Here is a 25525-nt window from a genome sequence, read left to right as displayed (position 1 = left end):
TGAGTAAATATTGACTGCATTCTCCAAGATGCCTCTAATTTGTGAGCTGTCTGTGATATGGTGGATCATGGTCTTTAAGTCAGCTTGAGCTGCAGGATTCCAGTTGAAATCTGGACATTCTGCACATCCCCCTGTCCAATTGGCAGTTTTGCAATACTCATTCCTATGGGAAAAAAAAAAAAAAACTGATCTGAATTGAACATGAAAGAATTAATAGGAATGAGGATCACCAGGGACACCAATCAAAAATAAGTTAATATTTTAATAACATGATTACTGTAAGTCACTGAGGGTAGGGAGACCCTTCAGAGGGATTTAGATAAGCTGGATCACTGGGCTGATATGAATGTGATGAGGTTCAGCAAGGCCAAGTGTCGGGTCCTGCACTTTGGGCACAACAACTCCATGCAGCATTATAGGCTTGGGGATGAGTGGCTGGATGAGTGTGAAGAAGAGAAGGACCTGGGGGTGTTGGTTGATGCTCAGCTGAACATGAGCCAACAGTGTGCCCAGGTGGCCAAGAGGGCCAATGGCATCCTGGCCTGCATTAGAAATGGTGTGGCCAGCAGGAGCAGGGAGGTGATCATCCCCCTCTACTCAGCACTGGTGAGGCCGCACCTCGAGTACTGTGTTCAGTTTTGGGCCCCTCACTACAAGAAAGACATTGAGGCCCTGGAACGTGTCCAGAGAAGGGCAACAAAACTGGTGAGGGGTCTGGAGCACAAGTCTTATGAGGAGCGGCTGAGGGAGCTGGGATTGTTCAGCCTGGAGAAGAGGAGGCTCAGGGGAGACCTCATTGCACTGTACAGCTTCCTGAAGGGAGATGTGGTGAAGAGGGATTTGGCCTCTTCTCCCAGGCAACGAACAGGACCCAGGGAAATGGCTGCAAGTTGTACCAGAGGAGGTTTAGGTTGGACATGAGGAAAAACTTTTTCTCTCAGAGGGTGGTCAGGCACTGGGATGGCTGCCCAGGGAGGTGGTGGAGTCACCGTCCCTGGCAGTGTTCAAGAGGCGCCTGGATGAGGAGCTGCGAGATATGGTTTAGTGCTTGTGGTAGCAGTGGTAATGAGAAGACAGTTGGACTAGATGATCTTACAGGTCATTTCCAACCTTGTGATATACTATGATTCTATGATTCAATGATAATCGCTCTTTAGGGACCTTCCAATACAGCAGTACCAAGCATCTATTTTCTGTACTGAAATCATGAAGGATTAGGAAATTTCAAATAGCAAAATATTGTTCATCTGAAATTATTTTCCTAAATTTAGATGCGAAATCTGAAATTTGCCTCTAAAATGCCTGTAAAATTTTCATGGTTCTACATATAGTTCTGGCTCAAAAAATACTTAAAAATGTCTAACAACATAATCAGCTTTGAATTTTCAAGACTATTTCCATGATCTCAAGCAAAAAATGTGCTGAGTGAATAAAAATTCTGACTTTTTTTTATGAGAACCATACAGATGCAGAGAATATATGAAGTATTTTGCTAAAATGAAATGCATCTTTTTGCAGCCATTTATAGCAAGGATACGAGAAAATATAATAAAAGCAAGTTTTGACCTTGTATTAATTAGAACAGAAGTACAAGACAGACAAAATGGAAATTAACATGTGTTTGCTGCTGGGAAAGACTTGTTTTGCTTTATACACTTCAGAAATCGACTAAGAGCAGTTAATCTCTGAAAAAAATACAGACTTGAAATGACGCCAAAGATACAATTATTTTTCAAAATCTGTTGCAGAGCTGCTGGGTCAGCATGTTAAAGTTGATTAAAGAAGTAACATTTAAGACAGCTGGAATTTACCTCTGGGAATACTGACGCCAATAAAACTTAATGATATTTCAGTCTTAAATCATCTAGGACTTCAGGAATTTAGTGTTTCAGACTCACATGTGTTAATTTTCCCTAGACGCTAATATCAGCAAATAAGCATGAAATAGAAATATCTTGTCTTTTAAGTCCTGTGTGAATTAAAGATGGAAAGGCAACATGAAATGACTATGAGTGTTAAATCTCTGATTGACAGCCTTTGAAGTAGTTACGCTTATCTCTCCTTGCTCCTCAGCAAGGTCAGTTACAACACAAAATCAGCCTCTTGGAAGTGCTTTCCTATGGGATCCAATGTAGTGTAGATGAGCTACACAAGAGCCAGCAGAATTACATTTTGGTGACTACAAAATATTCAGCAACAAAATCAGCTAGTGCCAGCTTGGAAATATTGGGATGGATAGCCCATGCTCTGCAAAGCAGCATGGTGCTTCACCAGCCTTTACCAAGGTAGACCTTGGTGAGCAGAATTAATCAGCTCACAGACCTGCTGTGTCTGGGTGTTGTAGTTCTCCCAGTCTGGGCAAGAGACCCTGTACTCACTAAATGAGATGACGATGTAGTAGTAGTGTCTGTATCATGCTGGTCATCATCATTTATTTATAGATACAGACTCATTTAGATCATCTGATCCATTTTGGTTTTCTGCACTTAAGCATTAATATCTATTTCTCTTCAGTGAATAATACAGAGGAACTTTTGTGTAAAGATATAGAAAACCAAATTTAGACACATGAATCCTATCCAAAAGCCCTAAAAAAGCTTCAATTAAGATGCGACACTGTATGGGAACTGCTGAATCATGGCCTGAACCTCTGACAGATCACCTGAGGTGAGCAATGAGTCAGCCCTGGGAGCACAGGTGAAAGCAATTCACCTATGCTGTCAGAAGAGGTGGAGGCAGGCTCCACATCTTCTAGAACCCATTTAAGAGCTGACTAGCAGCAGGGAAGGATGTCTTCTGGAGATTGCTCCTTTGGAGTTTCATAGGGAGTAGAGGATATGGGTAAGCATTCTATCTATTCTCTTTTGGTATAATAACTGCTTAGCCAAACTCTCTGGTATGTTTCGTAATTATAACATCTGTACATTCATTGATTATATAGACACTTCACAGTAGCACAAATTTTTGAGGAACCATCAACTTTCACTTAGCAAAAATAAATAAATAAGCAATTGTTCAATATATGTGTGTGTAAGGTAAGCAGCTTCTTTACTCTGTTTCTGTTCCTATGGCTGTTGCATTTGAACAAATCCTCACTTCCTGTAGTGTAGGAACTTAGTGTTCTGCTGAAGTTCTGATGTAGTAGTGGATGAGTTTGGACATCACAAGAAGTGTCATACTATACAAGAACTGTGAAAACAGATAATTAAGATAATATTTAAGCCTCTAGCAGAAGATGATTGTCAGATGTCCTTGAGATATTCACTCTTTCGTGATGGGAGAGATTTGAAACATTTCAGGGTGCTGCAGCAGGAACAATGGTGTCCCATTTTTTTGGTTCAAACTCGAAATTGAACTAAGTAAACAAACACAAATCTCTTCTGTTGTGTTTTCTTCTCTCCCAGAAGGCTTGTAACTATCAATAACCTCTAAATTTAGCAGTAGAGTTCTCTTCTTCTAGCATGTGCCTCAAATAGATACTCCAGTAACAACTGAAAAAACTGCTTTGTGGTTCATGGCAGCTACTATTATTTTATTATACAGGGAAAAGAACTACAGAAATCTCCTGATAACAGTATTCTGTTCCCTCCACCGCTCTTTTCACATTAATGGCTTAAATCCATATATCTGAAATGACAGTGTTTAGGACTAAAGATTGACAAGTCTGGTCTATGTTGCATTTTTCCTGAAATGTCAAAGAAATTAATGATCCCTTTAAATATTTCCATGATCTATTAGTTGTTGCATCTGAGGATACATATAATGTCTGAAATATAGAAAAACAAAGAGTATTAATCATATTAGGATATTGGGTTTTTTTTTTTTTTTTTCAGAGATGATAACTTGTTCTTTCTATAGCTACTTAACAGCATTATTAGCACTTCAGATCATTCTGCAGCAATCATGAGGCTCCCCTTTTGACATCCAGATTTTGTGTAGTGCAGAGTAACCAGACTATTACTATTCTGTTTCCAAGAATTTGCAAGGGTTTGATTTCCTGTCAGGCAAGTGTGAAATGATGTCTTGAAACAAGATACAGCAAGGTTTCTGCATGGCATTCTGCATTTCCTTTCCCAAGGAAGACTGGGTTGATGATTGGACTAGATCATCTTAGTGGTCTTTTACAACTCTAATGATTCTATGATTCAAAGAATTCACCTCAGGATCATACACGGGATCCCAGCCAGTATTCTATCACAGTCAAAAGATCATCTCCACAGACAATGTCCACTGCCAATTCTAGTCATCAGATGCTTCGGTGATCCTTATCACCTGCAATTTTTACATTAGGATGTTAGTAAAGCTTTGTATATTCCCATTAAAATCTGGATGGGTCTTTGTTAATGAATTCTACTACTACTTCTTTGAAGCTGCTGCCAAAACTGGCCTTTACAACCACATGGAGAAACAAGTTCTACCAGTTCACCATCTTTTATAAAAGTGTTTTCTTTCATTTGTTTTGAAACATGCTGCTTACATTCACTTTATTCCTCGTTTTTATGACATCCCAAAACTCCTTTAAAAGCTTTTATAATTGACTGGTTTATTGCTTCTATCAGTAATAATTTTACTCAATAATCATTTCTCTTAGGAGGGAGAAACGTAGATTCAAGTTGGTGTGTTATTTGCCTTTTTATATACGACTATATTATTTTATGATCATCAAATCTTTCCTTAAAAGTCTATTTCCTTGTTTATGTGAGACTCTCGACTCTCATTTGGAAATTAACATCAAGTTTGAAAAATGTAGACAATGAGCAATCTTGGTCTTAAAACTAAAAATAGGATGAATAAAAATCACCACCCATAAATTCAATAGTTTAAGCCCTGAATGCTGACTCTTGAACACACCTTAAGCAGGACCATCAGGCTTCTAGCAATCTCCTGATGATGAGTGTCCAGCTGACAAGGCATGCAAAGTTCATCTGGATGCAAGATGACACTCTTGTACTCAATATAGATGAATGTGAAGAACTGTTTTTTAAATAGTTCATAGAGTTTGACCTTCTGGGCAAAGTAGATCTGAATTTGATCCAAAATATTACTATGCAGAGATTTCTTATCAGATCTGATGCATGCTGAGCTGGTGGCATTAACTCCAGACTGGTATTTTTTTCTTTCTGTCCTCAGATTCACCCCTTCACTTTCATACCCTAGAATATTAAAACCCATTGAAACTCGTTAGTCAGCCAGCCTCAGCCACCTATCAGAACTTGTTTTAATTACAATTATGATCTATTCTCATTTAGCAAAAAAAAATAATCAGTTATAGTCAAAGATGATTTGTTTTATGCCTTAGGTATTTGGTGGGTATGTGATAAACTGATGTATACGTGCCCCATATGTTTATACCTCATGCATTCTTTCTGAGATGCACACAAAGCTTTAAAGGGTCATATACTGTCTGTAGAAACTAACTTACAGATTTGCCTTACTTGGCAGCACACTAGAGGAATGCAGTTCTTGAAATAATTGTCATTGAGATTCTTTCTACTTAAGATTAAGGGTAGTTATGGAACTAAAGGACATAATCTAGTGGGCGTGGTGGTGATGGGTTGATGGTTGGACTAGATGATCTTAGTGATCTTTTTCAGCCTTTATGTTTCTATGAAATATACGTGTATACTTAGCTGAAACCGGTGCAATCAGACTTGAAATAACCATTTTGCAGAGAGCTGCATTTGCCTCCTCCACTATCTGCTATCCTCTCATTATCATGGAGTCATGCATCCTAGGACATTAAGCAAAGAACTCTTCTGTTGTGATACTTGAATTTATTTAGGTTCTGTTGAATCTGCTGTGCATTGCCCTGCTTCACAGCTCTTAATAGCCAAATCCAGGTGGTGCTGACATACTGTTCAGTCCAGTACAGTACTTGGTACCTGAGAAGGTAGCCAGGATACTGGACTTGAGCTTGATGGTCAGTTTTTCTAGATAAAATCCGGAAAGAGAGATCAAGTACAAGGCGTGAAGCTCAGAAGGTAAAATGTCCCTGTGAACTGAAATTTTGGAAATAGATTAAAATAGCCAGAACTGTTGTATTTTTACTGCAGAAATAGTTATCTTTCATCCCTCCCTCTACTCTGTCCTGGTGAGGCCTCACCTTGAGTACTGTGTCCAGTTCTGGGCTCCCTGGTACAAAAAAGACAAGGATCTCCTGGAAAGAGTCCAATGGAGGGCCACGAAGATGATCTCTCCTATGAGGAAGGGCTGAGCAACCTGGGTCTGTTCAGCCTTAAGAAAAGAAGATTCAGGGGGCATCTGATCAGTGTCCATAAATATCTAAGGTGCAGGAGGCAAAGGGACGAGGTCAGACTCTTCTCAGCAGTGAGTGGCAATAGGACAAGGGGAAATGGCCACAAATTGAAGCATGGGAAATTTTGCACAAATGCGTTTAAGAACTTCTTCACAGTAAGGGTGACAGAATGCTGGAACAGGTTGCCCAGTGAGGCTGTGGAGTCTGCTGCTCTGGAGATGTTCAAAACTCACCTGGGTGCCCACCTGGTCTAGGATCTGCTCTGGCAGGGTGGTTGGACTACTCTCTAGAGGTCCTTTCGTCCCCTACAATTCTATAACGTGTGTGACTACATGCATCTGCAGCCATAAAAATGTCATAGAGACTGATTAGAAAGGCTCATAACAAATTGGGGTCTGTTTGCAGTCCTAATGGCAGCACAACCACCACCTGCCCAGAGGACACCTTTCCTGTCCTCCATGGCAAACTACCAGCCCTCTAAGCATCAAGCAAAATCTGTGTTCAGGCACCCCAGAGGCTGTAGAAGAACAAAGGTGTTCTTTTTTCCAGAGATACAGATGTGGTTTTGCTGTGTGGTTCTGTGACCATGGGAGCAAAGCATTACTACTTTATCACCAGCAGCATGCAGAGCTCTCAAGCCTATCTACTTCCCTTACAGAGAGGCATTTTTAACAAAACACACCAACTAACATTTATAACCCTTCACACATGTGCTACTTTGGTTTTGTTAAATGAAAAGAAATCTAATAAAAGGGAGAGAAAACAATGCACTGCAGGAGAGGCAATTTTCATTACAAATCAACTGTTTGGATCAGTTTGAATGGAATATTATGTGATAGGTGTTTTGCAACAGGCTATCATGCTGGCACTCTAATAGGGAGAATCATTTACAGTAGTGTCATTTAAATGACACAACTTTATAAAAAAAAAAAAAATTCTTAGTTTTTAAGATTGTTGCAGCTTTTCATTCTACAGTGCACATGGAATTAAAGCATCAATGCCATGGAGTGCCTGTGTGTGGTTCAGTTGTCCTTCTCAATAAGCATTCTGCCATCATGTTCTACTGCAGAAAAGTTCTCCTCACCAGCCATGAGCTGCATCCAGCAAGAGGGAGGAATGCCATCTTGGAAACTGGTGGCAAGACAGGCTGTGCTCTCTGACTGCTTTTATGGGAAGCAACACCTTCCACTCTCTATGAAGGAATTACTTGCTCTGCTCAATGCTTTTGTTTACCTTTTGCTCATGTTTTGGGCAGGGTGTCTTAGGAGGAAGCATCACCACAACAGAAGGAGTTCTTGTGAAGACTAAAAAATGTGTAAAGCACTTAATCAAAAACTTCTGCTATGTAACCCATTTGAAAAAAAAATATGTTCAAGTTTGGAAATGAGATGTGCCTTCTTCCATTTTACTTTCAAAAGTAACCTAGGTCTGGCCAAATGAGGGGACTCTGAGAATTTCAGTTCACGTATGGCTGAAGACTGTTTGGAGGCTGGCAGGTACATTTCCTGAAGACTCTGAGTAGGATCTAGGTCAAATTGTCAAAGCAGTGTAATCGTTCATTGAGATTGCTGTTCCTCAGTCTGGCACTGGGGAAATGTTCAGTGTCAGGACCACAGGCAAATCAACTTCTACGTTCTTTTCATCTTTGACGGTAAACAATAACTGCTTCATGCCCAAAGCCTGCTCCGTGCTGTGGACTGAGTGAGTATGAGATCCTGATTTTAAAAAAGAGGAGGGGAAAGTATCAGAGGAACTCAACGTTCAGGACTCCACCTAAAGGCAAGATGTCTCAACTATGATTTGAGTGTGCGGCTAAGCTGGGGAAGGGAGCACCTATCCATGTCCTCCACAGTGGCATTGCCAGGTGGAATCACAGGCAAAGTGTCCACAGCAGGAACTAGCCCCTAAGTAGGAGATGCAAAACATACCAGCAGATTTATGCAGACAAAATTGTGCAGATAGATACATTTTCATTCTGGATTTGCATTCAGTTTACTTGCCTAAGGCAGATGAGAATTAGTAACTATTGCCTTGCAATGGTGGAGCAATTTACCCTGTGCTTGCCATAAATCACCCTAGGGAAAAAGTAATGATGGCATGTTTGGGCCATCCAACCTGATTAGCTGAGTTTAAATCAGCAGTCCAGGTCAGGCAGCAAGTCCTTGGTCTGTATTGTGTCAAATATCTTTCATCTTGTAATCTGCTGTCAAAGGAAGGATTGTCTGGGACCTGCTGCTGTTACACAAATGCTCCTCTGCTACCATGAATCTAATTTTGTAGTTACTGTATTTTTAAAATACCCTTTTTCTTCTCAGCTCCCTTTTTGCCCCAAGGACACCCTGAAAAAGCCAGGCTGATTGTAACACAAAGTGGATGTGATGGCAGACAGGTGTCATGAGTGCAGGAGATTGTGAGGGATGGCTCTAGTTAGAGAAAAGGTGAGGTAGAGTTCACACATCACTCCAAGAAATTCAGCACTGTTCTGTGCATTACTGCTCCAAAAAGACAATTGCTGTCCTTGGTTCTCACAGAAGGAGGAGGTTCAGGGACGGTCAGAAGTGAGGTTCAGTGTGCAAACAAATAATAGATACAACCATGCAGGGGGAAAAAAAAGCATGGTTTTTTTTTTTTTTTTTTTTTTTTGCTGTCATTATTATTTTTTTTTTTTTTAAGCTATGAGCTGTGCTTAATAGTAAATAATAAGACATTAAATTGTTCAGATTTATCAGTTAAACACTGAATAAAGCAAGGAATGTTTGTAAGATGTGCTATTTTGACTTCTGTTTTTACTTTGTATAATTGCAGGACATGTTCATATCACTGACTTTAACATTGCAACCATAGTAAAAGGCTCAGAAAAGGCTTCATCTATGGCTGGCACAAAGCCCTACATGGGTAAGTTTTCAAGACAGTTTCAAAAACGTAAGAAAATTGATACATGAAGGTTGACTCATGGTATATTAAAAGGATTTTAAGTTGTAAAATATATAGCAAATTTGATTGGCTTCTTTTTTTATGAGTGTGTTAGCAATAGAAAATATCAGAGATGAAGGAACTGGGCAGGAACGTGGTCTCCACTGTGCTTTTAGTCAGGGTCTACTTGGTTTTGTGAAGTCAGGAAAGGCTCAGCTGTGATTTCCCCACAGCTGGAGACAAGAATAAATGATCATTTTCACTGCTGTGGTTATGATCTAGCAGAGAACATGTAATGTCTGTTAAAATATATCTATGCACATCCTTAATTGCTCTGCTATGTTGAATACCTCAAAAAATTTGTCTAACTAACCACTTAAGTACTTGCCCTATAGTTCTAAGGGGCATTTTATACCTTTTAATCATGTATTTAAAATGCATATCTTGAAGGCTGGGAGAGTAAAATGTGATTTTATTTTATCTGTATATGTATCTCAAAGTTAAGCATCTTGGATAAGATGATAATTCGAATTTTTCCCCTGGAGCTGAAGGACAGAAGGCATCTCCTGTAGGTCATTTGTCCCACAAAGTTATCTGCTAGCTTCCTCAACTAATATGTGTGATTTGTCCCACCCGTGGCTTTCTACTCATCTGCTATTTTAATTCTGTCTGTACACAGAACTACTATAGCATGAGGAGATGACTAGCTAAAGGCAAAATATATTCAGGTTCTGGAAGCCAGAAACGTGCTCTGAGCATGCCTGCTAGACCTTCTCTTGTAGACACATGCAACAACTATACACTGAAAGGTACTGATAAATTACCGTATTCTGAAAATGTCATTCAGGGAAGCGAAGGCCACTTTGCTATCTCACTTCTGCAAAATGGCATGGAATAAGAGCATTTGCCAAAGAACTAGGAATTACCACATTTTTCTTTTCATAGCTCAAATAGCACAATGCCAACCTGCTATTAATGAAGCAGATAAACATCTTCAGGACACCTCCATACTGGCTGCGAACCTCACCTAGGCACAGAAGCAGAGCTGTGTTTTTCAGAAACGGGTCTCCTACTTTGGGGGTTAATAGAATACATCAACATACGTTGCCAAACTCTGATACTCTGTAGTTGACTTCTCTACATGTATTCAACAGAGATCAAGAAACATTCTATGTAGACCAGGCTCAAGCATTTAGGCTATGCAGAGGTATAAGGCTTCAGAATTTCTTTTTCCAGTATTTTGCACTGGTAAGCTTTAGCCAGTTCGGTTCCATGCCTCTACGTGGACAAGATGGCCCATGTGACACAGGCATTGAGTGTCTAGGAGAGTAAGTCTGGGTACTGAGCTTCCCCTTGGAGCCAGAATCTGAGCATTTGCTGTTGCAAATGTTTCTTACTGGGAAAGAGAAGAGAGGAAAAAATGCTGCCACTTCACTTACATCAGCAGCTTTTGTTTCAAAAGATTATTTTGTCCACATGCTGTGATTTTGTTTATGAAAACAAAAATCAGGAAAAAAAAAAAGCAATTTTTCTCTAGAAGTAATTTAACCTCATCCCAACAAATGCAGATAAATAGCTGTACAATTTACTTGTTAAACTGATTAAACTTGCTGAAATTCCCTTACACACAAGATGAAAGGAATATTAAAAAATGCCAAAGCTTTCAGGATAGTAGTCTTGCATTTCAGTTAAAAGTTTGTTTCAGAGCTCACAGGTTCTACTTAAGTAGCTGCCTGCAATCTTTTAGGAGCCATGGACATTAGATGTGCAAATTCTTTTATATAGATTATTCAAAAATACCCTTGGAGAGTAGCCATTTTGCAGAGATTCAAAATCAGAATAGACATTTTCCATATTTAAATATGATAATGGCAACAGTCATAACAGTTGAGTCTTTTCTGAGATTTAATTTAGTAGTTGATTAAATGGCTGTTTTGATGGCCTTACATTTTTAACCTTGAAGTGACTGCACAGTTTTGTATTAGAAAGCATAATTCTTATGAAAGAAGGCGGCTGAGTACTTGCTTAGGGGTAGTTATCATTTTAGCATCTGTCTATCATAATCTGAATGTGTGTAATGAAAGGATCATCTGGCTGCTAATGATCAGAGGCAGATTTAAGTATTTGTATAAAAAATTGAGTATTCAAATATTCTACTGAAAATTATCAGGAAATAACATATTTTGAAGCATTTTTCCATCCATTATAGCACATATACGTGGACACTACTTTTTTATTTCATTATTGGTCTTTCTTTGCAGGCTTTTCTTGTGACAAAAAAAAAGGCTACCTTTTAAATTTGAAAGCTCAAAAATCTGTAGCGATTGCTGAGCAGTGTTTTGGTACTTTAGGGATGAAATTAAAAAAAAAAAAAAAAAGAGACCCCATCCTTATGGAATTCCTAGTTTCCACCTTCATCCTAAGGAGGAGTTACTTGTTCTCTGTGTAGCTGGCACTTTCCAAGAGATGGTACATTTGATGCAAAGATCCTCAAATTCAAGCTGTCTAAACTCCACTTACATCCCACTCCATGGTATTGTCCATTTACTAGAAAAAAATGGAACTTCTTGTAATCAAGGTGATTGTAATGCAATCACCTTCCCAGCATAACAGCACAAGAAAGTTTCTCTGGCCTATGTCTGGACTGCCATAGGCAGCTGAGCCAAGGTTGCTGCTCTCATTCATCTTCCTCACGTCTGTCTTCCTCATTTCCTTGTCTTCTTCCAATCTCTTTTTGACAGACTGCATCAAACTCTTCACTGAGTCGATGTAACTCAGTGGCAGAGTGCTCCCTCTTTTTTTTCTTTTTTTTTTTTTTTTCCCTAGTAATACTAGTGTTGGGTTTTTTTTGTTTTTTTTGTTTTTTTTTTTCATTTCTGGGAGCTAAATTAGCTACTGGAGGGTTCCTATGAGAGCCCTAGCTGACTTCAGAAAGGAGATGCATTAGAGAGCTGGAGAGAGTGGAAAATGGGTCATCTGGTTTCACCTCAGCCTATAGGGCCATTATGTCCCTGAACCTACCTCTCTTATAGGCAGCAGTTTCACAACAGGAAAACAACAACAAACACAATAAAAGACCAGAAAGGAAACCAACAAACTAATAACAGAAAAGTGGTGTCTTTACAGAGAGACTAGAGCACAATTCACCAGCTTATTTCCTTTCCAGTGTTCCTTCCTAACCTCTTAAAAACGGAAAAAAAACTACAGAAGTCACAAGTTTGGCCTTTTCTACTCAGAAAGATTCAGCAGTTATCTTTGCATTTATTTTGGATTGTGAGAAGGCAGGAAGGCACTTAGAGATGTTAAAATTCTCTGCTTCATGTGAAAAATAATGGGTGAGAATTCTCTGTTGAACAAATTAGGTATTTAAGCTTCAGCAAAACTCAGACATTAAAAGGTTAACAGATACGGCCAGACACTCGAAGCTGCTTTTTCCTCTGAATGTGTTCATTTTACTTCTTTTTGTCTTTCAATTATGTGAAAAATTATATTTTTAAGTTAAGTACTAGAAGTACTTTTCAGCTGCAGAGCTCAGGTTAGATAAGTGTTTTGGTTTGTTTTTTTTTTTTTTGTTTTTTTTTTTTTTTTTTTGTTTTTTAACTCCTGATGTTTAAGTCCATACAATTTCTGCCTTTAAGGCTGTATCTCGCTTTCCACATAGGATCTACATAGGCCATCTAGACAATGATTGAAACAGGGAAAAAAAGAAGTGGGGAATAAGGCACCACTTTTGGTGGTAAGCTTTCATTATAGAGTGATAGAATTATAGAGTGTGGAAAAGACTTATCAGTCTGACCTACCACATTCACAGAACTATACATCTCCTGGATACCTCCAGCAGTGGGGGGGCTCCACCAGTCCCTGGGCAGCCCATGCCAATTCTTGACCACTGTATTCATGAAGAAATCCTTCCTAATATTCCATCTAAACCTCTCCTGGTACAACTTGAAGCTGTTTCCTATCGCATCCTACCACTAGATGCTTGGGAAAAGATTACCAGGAATTTAAATCATAATTTAACCTCAATATAACAAGACAAAATCTCCTTCAGTTATTGGCTGAGCACTAGAACTAAGGGACCTTAGTGGCTGCTGTGTTATGCTGTCCTGGTATTTGTGATGGTAAGGGTATGAGTTGTGACAAGAGTTGGTTCCCCCTCTGGATTATATAGAAAATCTCACTCCCACATGGATCTTATTATATTTAATCAGATATGAGGGCACACTGCAGTCCTCTCTTTCAGGGAAGTTCTTAGAGGATTTCTCATTTCTTCCAGTGGTCAATTTAAGGAAATATACATATTTTTTAAAAGCTATATTTAATGCTTCTATTTGAAATCTGATTGGAGTAGGCTGATATTGCTAGGAGCAATTTGCTTGCATGCAGCGTAACTGCATAAAACAGGTATTCGGGAGAAAATGTAGTGAATCTATATCATAAAACTGTACTCCCTGTTCTGGTTAAGATACAGATCTTACAATTTTAAGCATGGCCTTCCTGCTCCTGAACTTTTTTCCTGCCTATTTGCCTATTTACTGAATGGTTACTGAACATTGTGTATCTGATCCTGAATATTTCTTCAGAAACCTGGGTGGTTTCTCTACCTTCCTCCTTCCTGGCTGATAAAATGTGAGCCTTAATCTGATTTAGGAAACTTTTGCGTATCACCCATACCTAATGTTATCATTACAAACTTGCTGCTCAGATCTACCAGTGACTGTGAAGGTTGTCAAAGGTTTTATTGTGTCAGTGCACTGGGCACTGGTTTGCAATATTGGCCCTCCAGCCAATTTTGTTGGTTGGTTGACTACAAAGCAAAATATTAAGCATCAAAATGCGTCTAGAAAACACCACAGATAATGTCTATCCCCCATTCTTGGCTTATTTATGAAGTATTTGAGTCCTAGAGCATATGCTTTTTACTCCCTGAAATATTTCCTTTTGAATGATGGAATTTCCATACATCTGGATGTTATTCAGGAATGTTGCAAGAGCTTTCCACTTACAATAGGTTTCTGTTCTTTTTTGTTTCTGGTGGTAGAGGAGTTAAGTAGAGGCTGTGGGGCTTTCTTCAGCAGAGACTGAAGTTATACAAATAATGTACTATGCCTGAACTTCAAATCAGTCAAATAAAAAATATTTGGTGATATAAATACACCTGAAAAAAAAACCCAGAGCCAAAATAACAGCAGTAAATTACCTGGAAAAATTCAGCTACCCTTTCCTGCCTTGCATGCTTGTTATCTCAGATTTTCATGGCTGCTTTCATAGGTTGCTGTCATGGTGACGAATAGCTGCATGTCTGAGATTACCAGAGAAGTGTGGATTTACAGAGAGGTCCGCCAAACTTTAAAAATGTATGAGTCACCTATCTATTAATTAATAGTGTGTGGGAGTACTACTGGAGTCACAGGAGAGCTAGTGGATGTCCTGATATCAACCTTACAGGTAAAGTAAAAATATACTTTTCCTGAGGCAAGTACAATATATCAGGTACAAATTTGGAGTTAGATTTTCAGAAGCATTCAAACATGGCTTTATTTGTGTTCACAATAAGCAGTGCTCTGAAATGAAACAGGTCTTTACAGGCAGTTGCTTTTCAAGTGCATTTAAGGCAGTGTTTTCTAAAAATCCTACTCTTTCTACAGAGGGTTTGACTGCCTATTCACAGAGTTCTGCTGGTGCTGTCTCTACTGCCCTTTTGATCTCAAGGAAATATCATGAGTTCTGCTTCTTCTGATAAGCAAGAATTGAGAGCAGATGTGAGGCTGGGAGGTGCTCAGATAAATGCTCCCCTGTGTTGGTGAGATTCCAGCTTGTTCTAGGAGCACCTGGCTGAGAGGATTAACCACTGAGCTGCAAGTAGGTATTCATGTTCAGACTCTGCTCTGATGTTGAAGAGCAGAAGTACAAATAGCCCATAAAGCTCAGGAGATCAGGAAATAAATTTTTTTCTTTTTTTAAACTTGCCTGAAAAAGACCTTATGCAATGTGGAGCTCAGCAGGTTGCTGTGAGAGGAAAGACAAATACAGCAGAGGTGGGAGAAGAAACAATGTGCAGCAACTTCTTGCAATGCAATGGAGAATTTCTGCCCTCTGAATTACTTCTGTTCTTGGGTCAAAAAATGTGACTTCCATAGGTTTTGGCATGCATAAACAAATGGCAGGAATACATGAGACCTAGTGCTGAATAGACACAGGGCTAATGGTACCATGGTAAGGGGATGTTCAACAGGTTGTTGGAGAAACTGTAACTCTGCAGCCACTATGAGCATTTTGATGGAGTAAGTAAGGTACTTTAAAAGAGGGGAAATTTAGGTTAGACATTGGAAAATATTCTTTACTCAGAGAATGGTGTGAGTAAACCCAGTGAGGTTGTGAATGCCCCATCCTTGTTCAAGCCCAGGTTGGATGGACTCCTGGACAGCCTGATTTCATGTAGAGCAGCGCATGCCAGGGATGTTGGAGCTCAGTGACCTAAGTCATTCTATGATTCTGTATAATTTCATATTCAGGAGGAGACCATGACACATTCACTATTGTTGAGCTTTCTTTCAATAGGACTAGCAACCACAGGCTGTGTGCCTGAAGTTGAGCTGGAGCTTCACTGGGAAAGAGTTTCTCTACGCAAATAGAAGGACAAGAACTGGGTTCTGTCCAGTGCTTAAGTAACACAGAAGGTTTTATGAGGACAGCACTGAATGAGAGCAGGCAGGGTTGCTTGGCCTTAGGACAAACTAATAAGGCATTGTAAATGCAGTGTCTGTATTCAGGGAATGGTTTGTAAAGTATTGGCTTTGATTGAATAATTGCCTTAAATATGAGTGTTAAAACTATTGAGGTGTATTATGTGAATAAAGGTACAAAATCAGCTACACTGCTTTAATACATCTAGACCTCATGCTATGAAATTGCTCAGCACAGTCAGACTTTGAGCAGTTCTCTATGTTATACAATAGAAGTTAGCACTTCATTAGACTGAAGTTCTAAGTCAGAAAGCTATCCATTTTAATTTAGACCTTTACACCATACAAGAAAGTAAACTCTAGGAGGCAAATCAATAGCTTAACAAAGCCTATGCTTATATTCAGGGAGAAATAAGTTGTTTTCTTCTCTTTAAATAAGTAAATAAATAACTCTATAAATAGAATATCACTTGTCATCACTATGGTTTGACTTCTGTTTTCTGTTTAATCCGTGACCCAGAAGAATTACTGACCTTCTGTCTTTATTTTTTTGAGGAAACTGAAAATTATTCTTTTCTCATCACAGTGCTGAGAAAGCAGTTAATATTTCAGCAGACCTTGTCAGTTCAAGGCTCTCAGAATATTATTTTAAAAGGCAAATCGACTTTTTATTCCGCTCAGTCTGTCATCCATTAAATCTGAGTCAGCAAAGTGCATGTGACTGAACTATAAACACACTGTATACATCAAGTCATCCACACATTTTGAAACTAGAAAATTCTAGGGTTGCAAAATTTTTGTACTGTATACATTGTTAGTATGTGTATATATTTACTTACATATTCTCAGGGACAAATGTGTGGAAGCAGAATGTTACCCTATTGTGGTATCTCTCTTAAACTCAGTTAATAACACTGGAACTTATTTTCCTGTCTTTGAAACATTGGAAACGACAATAAAACACATCACTGAGGCATGATTTGCTACGTGATTAGCAGTGAATTTCTTTGCAACCTCTGTGATATACCACAGAACTCCACTTCCCCTTTCTAACATGAAGGTTCTCGGCTAAGATTCAAATTCACTGCAGAGAGCAGTGACCAGCCAACTGGATGGTCAATGCCTGGTCTATCCTTCCTGATAAATGTTTTGGACATCCTGGTCATCAACAAACATTCAGGCCAAAGCACTATGGCTGTATTTTTAATTTTAATTTCATTTTGTAGTATTATTAACACTGATGTTTTGTAGGCTTTATTCTGCAGTTCTCACTGACAGTGTTTACCTACGCATGGACAATTAGTTCTCTACAGCTAATCAGTCTTCAAGAATCACTTGCAAGATATTGTTTACATACTGTAAAGGAGGAGATTTGTTACTGAGAGGTAAATGCCCTTTGGGGACAGGTGTAGTGCATTCATTTCCCTGCACTTTTCCTCTCACCATTTTAACAAAGTTTCAAGGCAGACCATGGAAGCTGCTGCTGGGTTACTGTAAGCAGCAGCTCTGTAAGCTCCTTAATCAACACTCCATAGCCTCCTGCACAGAGCCAGGCAAGTACGCTAGGCGCTCTTTGATTAGGCTCATGCTAAGGAAGTGAGCCTTAAATCAGCTCATGAGACAAGAAACTTTATTTTGTGCTATTTGGGATTCATTTTAGAGCCATTACAAGACCTTTATTTATTACAAGGCCTATTCATTTTATGATTTAGTCCAATGATTTTTCTTTATGATTAAACCAGAATGCTCTCTTAAAAAAAAAAAAAAAAAAAAAAAAAAAAAAAAATTAGGTTGTTATTTGTTGCTTCCATTGTGACCTCTAATTGACTTCTTTTTCTCATGACAGCCTTTTCATACTTGCCACTGGGCACCAAATTAAAATGGCCTGAATTTCAGACACCTGGAGAGCTTACAGTTCAACTATGGAATTAAATGTTCTGCACTCCTATGAATGTTCTGCAGACTTCTAGAAATCTTAATTAAAAGCGTTTTATTCTATGTACAAAATACTCTTTTAAAGCAAGAAAAAGTAATGAAAATCAGGGTTCAGTGTTTTTGTTTTTGTTTTTTTTTTTTCTTCAGTTACACTGATATTCTCTTTTAATTTCAAGTTTAGGAATCGTATCAGTACTAATAATATTCCACAAAAAGGGTAAAGTATTGCCAGTCCTCTATGTCATTTACAATGTAAATAATCTGACAGTTATAGCAAGGAGTTGTATCTGCAAATTGATTTGTCAGAAATTGCTCTATATTTCACAAAATTATTTGAATCTACAAGTATAGCTAAGCATATAGAACAATAGCATGGGTATCACAGGAAGTCACTGCTTCTGAGACTGATGCAGGCACACTAGGTTTGCTTTCATGTTCAATTTTCTCTTAGCTATTTTCCTGATTTTATCATAGAGATGTCCTAGCTATTTCTGAAGTGCTTTGTGTCTGTGCTTAGTGCAGCCTGGTATGAAAGATGCTTGGTCATACTCCTCTGCCACACAGGGAGAGTAATTTTTTGCCTAAGCCAAAAGATGGCATTGCTTCTGAGAATTTCATAAGATCCCAGTACTCTTGGTGACAAATTTTCCATCTATCTGAGAAAAGTTGAACAGCCCATGCTGTTCATGATAACTGCTGAGAGACTGTTGAGATCCCACTGAAACTTCTGGCCTCTTCCTCACAACACTAAGAAGGGTTGAGCAAGAAGGTGATCAGCTGAGGTTCACCAGCCTTCATTCTGACTGTATGTGATAGTACTACAACCCTCACCCAAAAGAATCAACAGAATCAGACCTAGAAATACGTATGTATTCTCCCTGGAAGTCTTGTTCAGCAGAATTTATTCAAGGAAAAAGATCTGTAACTCCTGCTCTTACATTCACTCTTTCCCTTCCATTTATCTGAATGAATTCTATCTGGCAGTATCCTTGCATTTTGGTAGATGCGTGGGGTGACAGACATAGGTATTCCTCTCATCTTGAATCTAAAATTATGATACAAGAAGAAAGGATCTGCAGATCTCTGCAGGAAGGATGCAGAGAGAAAAGTGTGCCCCTAGTTCGAACCTGGCAAGGTCAAATTTATCCTTCTTAGGGACATAAGAGCCAGCCCACAGCAGCTTCTAGGTTGCAGGAAGACCATCCAACCTGAGGCTGAGTTCAAGTTTTAAAAGATTAGATGTAGTCTATGTCAGTAAAAATCCTAAAGAAAACCAGCGCAGAATTTTAACTTTTCTTCCAGTTTTAATTTTTTCTTTATCCAGCTAGTTAGTACTCACAATTGTTTCTGCTGACATACTTTCTTACAGAGAAAAAAAAAAAAAAAAAAAAAAAATATTGTACTCCATATTTCACAATTATAATTGTTCAAATTTTGGCTAACATTGAGCACTTGGAGAATTTGCTGATTTTCTGAATTGAGTAAGAATCCCAAAGCAGGCAAACGGCAGAAATCTTCTGTCCAGGCTGGAGGCCTCCATTTTTACCTAATGTCTCAAACTGGTACTCAACAGCCTTGCAAATTGAGGAAACTTCTTTTTTTGCTTCAGAGGAGTTGAGACTTCACCCTGAGAATAAATCTCTATTTAGGAAATGAGAACTCATATTACATCTTCTAGCAGCCCTCCTTTATTTTGTGAAGCAGGTGCTTACCAGAGCTCCTCTGAAGCTGACCAAATGCAGAGGGTCAGTCCAGCCAGAGTGCAAATATTACTAAAGCAGAGGAAAAGTGGTTGTCTACTTTAAAAAGCAGGAGCCCAACTGTCCATTTTCCAATCTTAAGATTGATATCATCAGCTTAAGAAAACAGAGCTTCAAAACACCAGGGCCAGTGAACAAAGGAAAGCATTTTCTGTTCATCTGCTTAACGTGGAATCAGTTGATGCTAAAGCTTTTGTAGTAAGCAAGTAAAATGGAGGTGGATAACTCATAGGCTGAGTTAGCAAAAATAGCTGTTCCATTCTGGTAATGTCATAGGTCACATCAATAAAGTGCTTTCATCTCTAGCTCACAGTAATCAGATAGTGATTCTTCACATTGTTACAATGCTAAAGCTACAAAAAAAAGAAACAGTACTGTATCTGTATAGCTGAGTAATAACGTCCATAAAGGTTATTTTCTTTAGTCACACTGTGGGAAAAATAATTCCAAATATGGCTAAATGAAGCAAACCTTCAGTACAGGGTACCTACAGTGATATTCAAAATGACTTTGGTGCCTGGTACACAGTTTAGGAAGTATTTAGACGTATTGATCCACTAAAATAAAATGGGAAAATCTATCTGTCCTCAGCACATACCTGTGTGATGAACCACCCACGTAACACAGTTACACATACGAGAGAGCATTTAGTGGAATGCAAACAATGTCTGAAGCGTGTCTGAAGATGCAAGGGGGAATGGTCTTATTCTAAAGTAGAAAAAAATTAAATTAGATGTCAGGGGGAAGTTTTTCCGCTGAGAGGACAGTGAGATGCTGGAGCTGGTTGCCCAGAGAGAATATGGATGCCCCATCCCTGGAGGTATTCAAGACCAGGCTGGATGGAGCCCTGGGAAACCTAATCTAGTTCTTAATCCAACGGTTGGAAATCCTGCCAGTGGCAGGGAGATTGGAGCTTGGTGATTCTTGAAGTCCCTTCCAACCCAAGTCACTCTGATTCTATGAATTTATTCATTATTCTATGAATTTATGAAGCTGAGCTATATTAGCTAGAGGTGAGACAGAGCTAACTCATCATGACAATGTTTAAGGTTTTGTTCACTCATACCATACTGGATCACAGCACAATATTATGGATACCTAAGATTCACTCTTCAGCTATTCCCTGGCCACATATATTCTGGTTCAAAGAAATGTTTAAGTGCCTGCCTTTCTCCTACCACATCTATTTAGAGATGGTCCTATAGTTAGAAAGCATAAGACCACTTTCATTCATTATTTTGTTCTTCAGACTAGAGTTCTGTCACAATGAAATCATGGATACCCAAATCTTCTATTGGGTTTGGTTCTTCAAGATTCTGAACTCAACTAGATCTGTAAATTGTTAGCATGCAACGTGTAATGGTGCAAAGACTGCAAAAGTTCCTCTGGAAAGAATGTTCTTTAATTAAATGTACTTCTCTAGGTGCTAAATCCCTAAGTGCCATTTAGAACTAAGCATGACCAGACTAAATTATTCCTTGCAGTATGCGCATTAGAATGCGATGAGATAGTAATCGGGTGGTAATGTGGTGCATTAGACTCAGTGTCATGGCCAGAAGAGGCTCACCGGGTAATTGCAGTGAAGCATGATGTTATGGTTGGTGATGGTGTTGTTCAGAGAATCTCCAGGGAAAGCGTGCTTTCCACAAAGCATACTGAGATTCTGCTGTGAGGTAATTAGAAAAGCATGACTGATTTTTTTTTTTTTTTAATTTCATTTCATATCCTCTCTTCTTTAGATATAACAGTCTGAGAATAACCACAGCAACATTATGTCTTGCTGAAATTAGCTAACTGGCCCTTGCTTTGAAAAGAGCAGGGTTCTACCCAACTCCTTCTCCTTGAAAGTTAGCTTTATAAAATTCATTAATTTACTGACACAGCATGTATTTCCAATCCTGACAGTTTGTCACAGCAAAAAAATCAGTATTAGGATTTGTGTTTAATTACCATATTCTAATATTAAATACCTTTTAAACTCCTCTGATTAATTCTATTCAAATGTATAACTGAGTCTGGAGATGAGATCTACCTTCTTCAACACTTCAGTTAATCACAAAGAATGACCTCACTTACAAATATTTGTCCCAGAAAATGTATGCCCTTGTTGTCCTAAATATTCCAAGTCACACTTAAGTTTAGAAATTTCCCTACCATACCCACTTTTTTTGTTCACAAAAGGTGTATTAAGAAAAAAATCAACATACGAAACTAAAAATCCTGTATGGGGAAGGGTCCCCAGAAGTATGTAATGCAGATGATAAAGTATGGAATTTAATCTGAGAGCTGGGCGTAAAGGTTACCTGGGATTGAGTGCTGAATGATCTTGAATACTCTCCTGCCCCCAGCTCTGCTCAGTACTAGATAGAACATAGCAAGAATAATGGCATAGACCACAGCTCAGCATTTTCTGCCTGGATGGTTCTAAGAGAGACCTTAATTTGCTAGAGTGGCAAATGATAATATTGCATTGGAGAGGAAATCAGCCAGAGATGCACCATCACTGCTCTCTACCCTCAGCAAAGCAAACAAAGACACGGAACACAGCATATTGCTGGTTATACACAACACTCATTGCCAGCAAACCAAGGTACTGAATCTGCATCCTGAAAATGCTGTGTTTGCAAACATATTTAATCCCAGTTTATTGCGTCCTTATTGATTTTTAAAATACATGCATGAATTATACATAGTATAACCCTAATATAATGCTTTTCATTTGATTTCCTTTACAATTTTAGCTCCAGAAGTGTTCCAGGCCTTTATGGATGGAGGTCCAGGATACTCATACCCTGTTGACTGGTGGTCTCTAGGAATTACAGCATATGAATTGTTGAGGGGTTGGGTAAGAATAATGCTGAATCTACTGCCTGAAAGAAATCCAAATGTTTGCAATTTCCAGAACATGCCCTTAATGATAACACTGGAGTGACCAAGGCTGAGACTGTGGTCAGGTATGCAGTTCTGGGCCCTCCCCAGCTGACAATATCCTTGGGAAGGTATCACCTCGCACTCATTTATGATATGAAGTTTGTGTAAAATGGACATAGGCTTTTGGTGTGTGCTAAGGTTAAAGCCTAATATTTCAATGGCTAATCAAAATGCTGAACTAGAAACAATGGAATCTTTTCCAGATAGAAGTTCAGTTACCTCTGGCTTCATTATATCTTTGATTCTCTTATATAATGTTTAAAAGATGATAATAATATCCCTACATCACTGGTTCAACTACAGAAAAATGTTTATCTGCCAGTTCACTCATTAGTTATCTAATCAATTCTGTGAATAAACATAGTGAAAAAATCTTTGCCAAAATATTTCACATGGAATGGCAAAAGTCACAGCCCCAGTATAAAGATCTCTCTCTCCCATGCCACATGTCAGTACATCTCTCAAAAACAAACAAACAAAAAAAAAAAAAAGCCACAACTTAAATTATTTTAAAAAATTTAAAAAAATGCTTTGCAATTTTTCCCTGTCATGATTCTCAATTTTTATCTGAACAGTGAAGTTCTGGCAGTGATAAGAAAAGTACATTCTGAATCCCAGTTACAGAGGGAAGTGCTAGATGTATATAAAATAAAATGAAAAAAAATGTCCATCTGCTTTTACATCAATCCTTTCACCACAGAGTGTCTCCAGGAAAGGAAAACAATCAATGATCATATAAGGACAGCTGAAACTCCCATGACTAATAACAGAAGATACCCAATCACTTTCGTAAATGAAAAGTGATATAGATGGGTATCTATTTGCCAAGATCAGTACAGTTGTCTCTGAATAAGCCTGTCTAGCCAGAGACAAGGCAAAGCTGAGGCTGAATCAAAATTTTTTTTTTTTTTTTTTTTTTTTTTTTTTTCTTTCCTAAATGCAAACACTGCCATCTGTCCATGCTCCAGTCAACCAAGCCAGCTGCTTGTTTTTTCCCTAAGAGCAGCCCTTTCCTGTGAAGCAAGGCAGAGCATGGACTGGAGCCCACACCTTTGCATGTAACTGCAAAAGGTGTGTTTTTTCCCCAAATTGTATTTCTATGTGTTTTCAGTCTTGTTAAGGCCTAAATCCCTAGGAGTAGAGACAAGGGGAGTATTGGTACTCTGAGGCACGGTGCTTCACCCAAGGCATGTTTGCAACAACCTCAAGCTCCGAAGCTCCATCTGCTGCAGCAGCTCTGTGCAGATGGCTGCAAAGGGGTAGCACAACCACACAGGGCTGCATGGTAAGCAGTCCCCTTCACTACCATGAAGCCCACCCAGCCTCAGAGGAGGACGATAAACTGCAACAGTTCTCATGCCTCATGTTTTACCACAAAGCACCCAGGACAGCACACTGCTTGAAATAATGCTGGATTTTCCATCTACAGGAGTTATGCATTTGCACATTGCTGTACTAATAGCATTTGGCTCCAGATCTCATATCACACATTGTGTAGTTACTATGTAAAGCCTAATTCACAAGCAATCCATGCTCTATCCCAGTTTTACAATACACCTCAACATAGAGCAATATTCTAACAATTTTCACCAGAAATACACACCTTTAAATATGCTTTTTTAATAATTAAGTAGTAAATTTATGGGTAGTACTTTTATTTCCAAAGGCTACATTTAATAAAAGGTAAACCATAGCAATCTTCAAGATCAAAGCACTGTGAAGCCCAGGCATTTCAGGTACATATAACACCTACACCTATGCAATGAGTTCATTTTAGATATCAAAAAGAGGTATGAAAAAAGATTGGGTTGTGGAAAGTCTGAGCTCTTACCGTGACTCTCATGAAGATTTTTGTACGCTTAATATCTCAGTGAAGTCAGGATTACAAAGCTCACTTTAGCTAGCAATATTGCATTTGGTTACTTAAATCACAAGTTTTTCCTAGTACTACAAGCTAAAAAAAAAAAAAAAAAAAAAAGTAAATTAGTAAATTCTATTTTCATACGAAATGCCACAAGAACAAAACTATTCACCAACTAATTTGAATGGATACTTAGCATGAGAGAAAAACTAGAGAAGAAATGCATCTATGAGTAATTATATTCATTATAACCAAAGAAAAGAACACATGCAATGAATGATTAGCTTGAAATTGTTACAAGATATTTTGATGTTTCGATATCTCCAGTACAAACAATACTGAGCTCAGGAAATGTGAGGAAATTGTGTACATTTATTATCCACTCCTGCTGAATTGATATTGATTTAACTTAATTCTAGAGGCCATATGAAATTCATTCAGCCACCCCCATTGATGAGATACTCAACATGTTCAAGATAGAAAGAGTCCACTACTCATCTACATGGTGCAAGGGCATGACAGCATTACTAAAAAAGGTAAGAAAGTACAACATCTTCCACCCTTTTCTTCTCGTACAGAAGCCCCTCCAGCAATGCAGAACATCAGGACACACATTAGATAGCCAAAATTTCAAGGATAAGGAAGTAGTTCTTTTTCCCTACGGTTTTCCAAGCGTTGTTGATGCTGTATTTTTTCTTAAGAAATTGTATTATTCTTATTCCTAAGCTGACACTTCAAATAGCCAGAAAGAAGCAGAAAGCTAATATTTTTATTTTAAAACCAATTCACTAATGATAGGAAAGTGTAATTCCAGCTCCCTGACTATCTGCTGCTGTTTCCAGCCAGAGACCTTAGAAATAAAAAAAGGCTGCATTTCTTGCTGTCCTGTGTTGCTACAGACGCAATAGTAGAAGTCAAGCCACTTCACTGGAAATGTTGCTAAGCTACAAGATGGGGTTCTTTTTCAAAGTGCCATGTCCCTACAAGGTGTGTTCTTCTTAAAACCCCAATCTGTTTTATTTTTTCTCTGCACTGTAAGGTTCATCTACCTCTTCTAGGCATTTCCAATCATCAGTACTGAAGATTTTATGAATGTGTGAATAGAGAAACAGAAGAACTTTTCCTTTTGCAGCAATGAGCAATCTATTTTTAACAAATGGAGCAACAAGGTGGCCAATTTTAA

The 25525-nt window shown here is 38.6% G+C and overlaps 1 protein-coding gene across 2 annotated transcripts in view; it reads left to right on the top strand.

The window, feature by feature from the left end:
* STK32B (serine/threonine kinase 32B) overlaps window positions 1-25525 on the top strand; it is a 116835-nt gene that overhangs the window by 71869 nt on the left and 19441 nt on the right. Inside the window, exons 4-6 of one of the 2 annotated variants that reach the window (XM_042812383.1) lie at window positions 9062-9151; window positions 22292-22395; window positions 24762-24878. In XM_042812383.1, the coding sequence (XP_042668317.1) occupies window positions 9062-9151; window positions 22292-22395; window positions 24762-24878 (311 nt within the window). The remainder of the gene's footprint in view (window positions 1-9061; window positions 9152-22291; window positions 22396-24761; window positions 24879-25525) is intronic. The other variant, XM_042812384.1, reaches the window with a different exon arrangement.

This window comes from Centrocercus urophasianus, unplaced genomic scaffold (assembly GCF_019232065.1).
Source record: "Centrocercus urophasianus isolate 14NV4802_14NV808 unplaced genomic scaffold, USGS_Curo_1.0 seq_13, whole genome shotgun sequence".
In the NCBI taxonomy this organism is placed as follows: Eukaryota; Metazoa; Chordata; class Aves; order Galliformes; family Phasianidae; genus Centrocercus; species Centrocercus urophasianus.
This window is presented reverse-complemented; position numbering and strand designations above follow the sequence as displayed.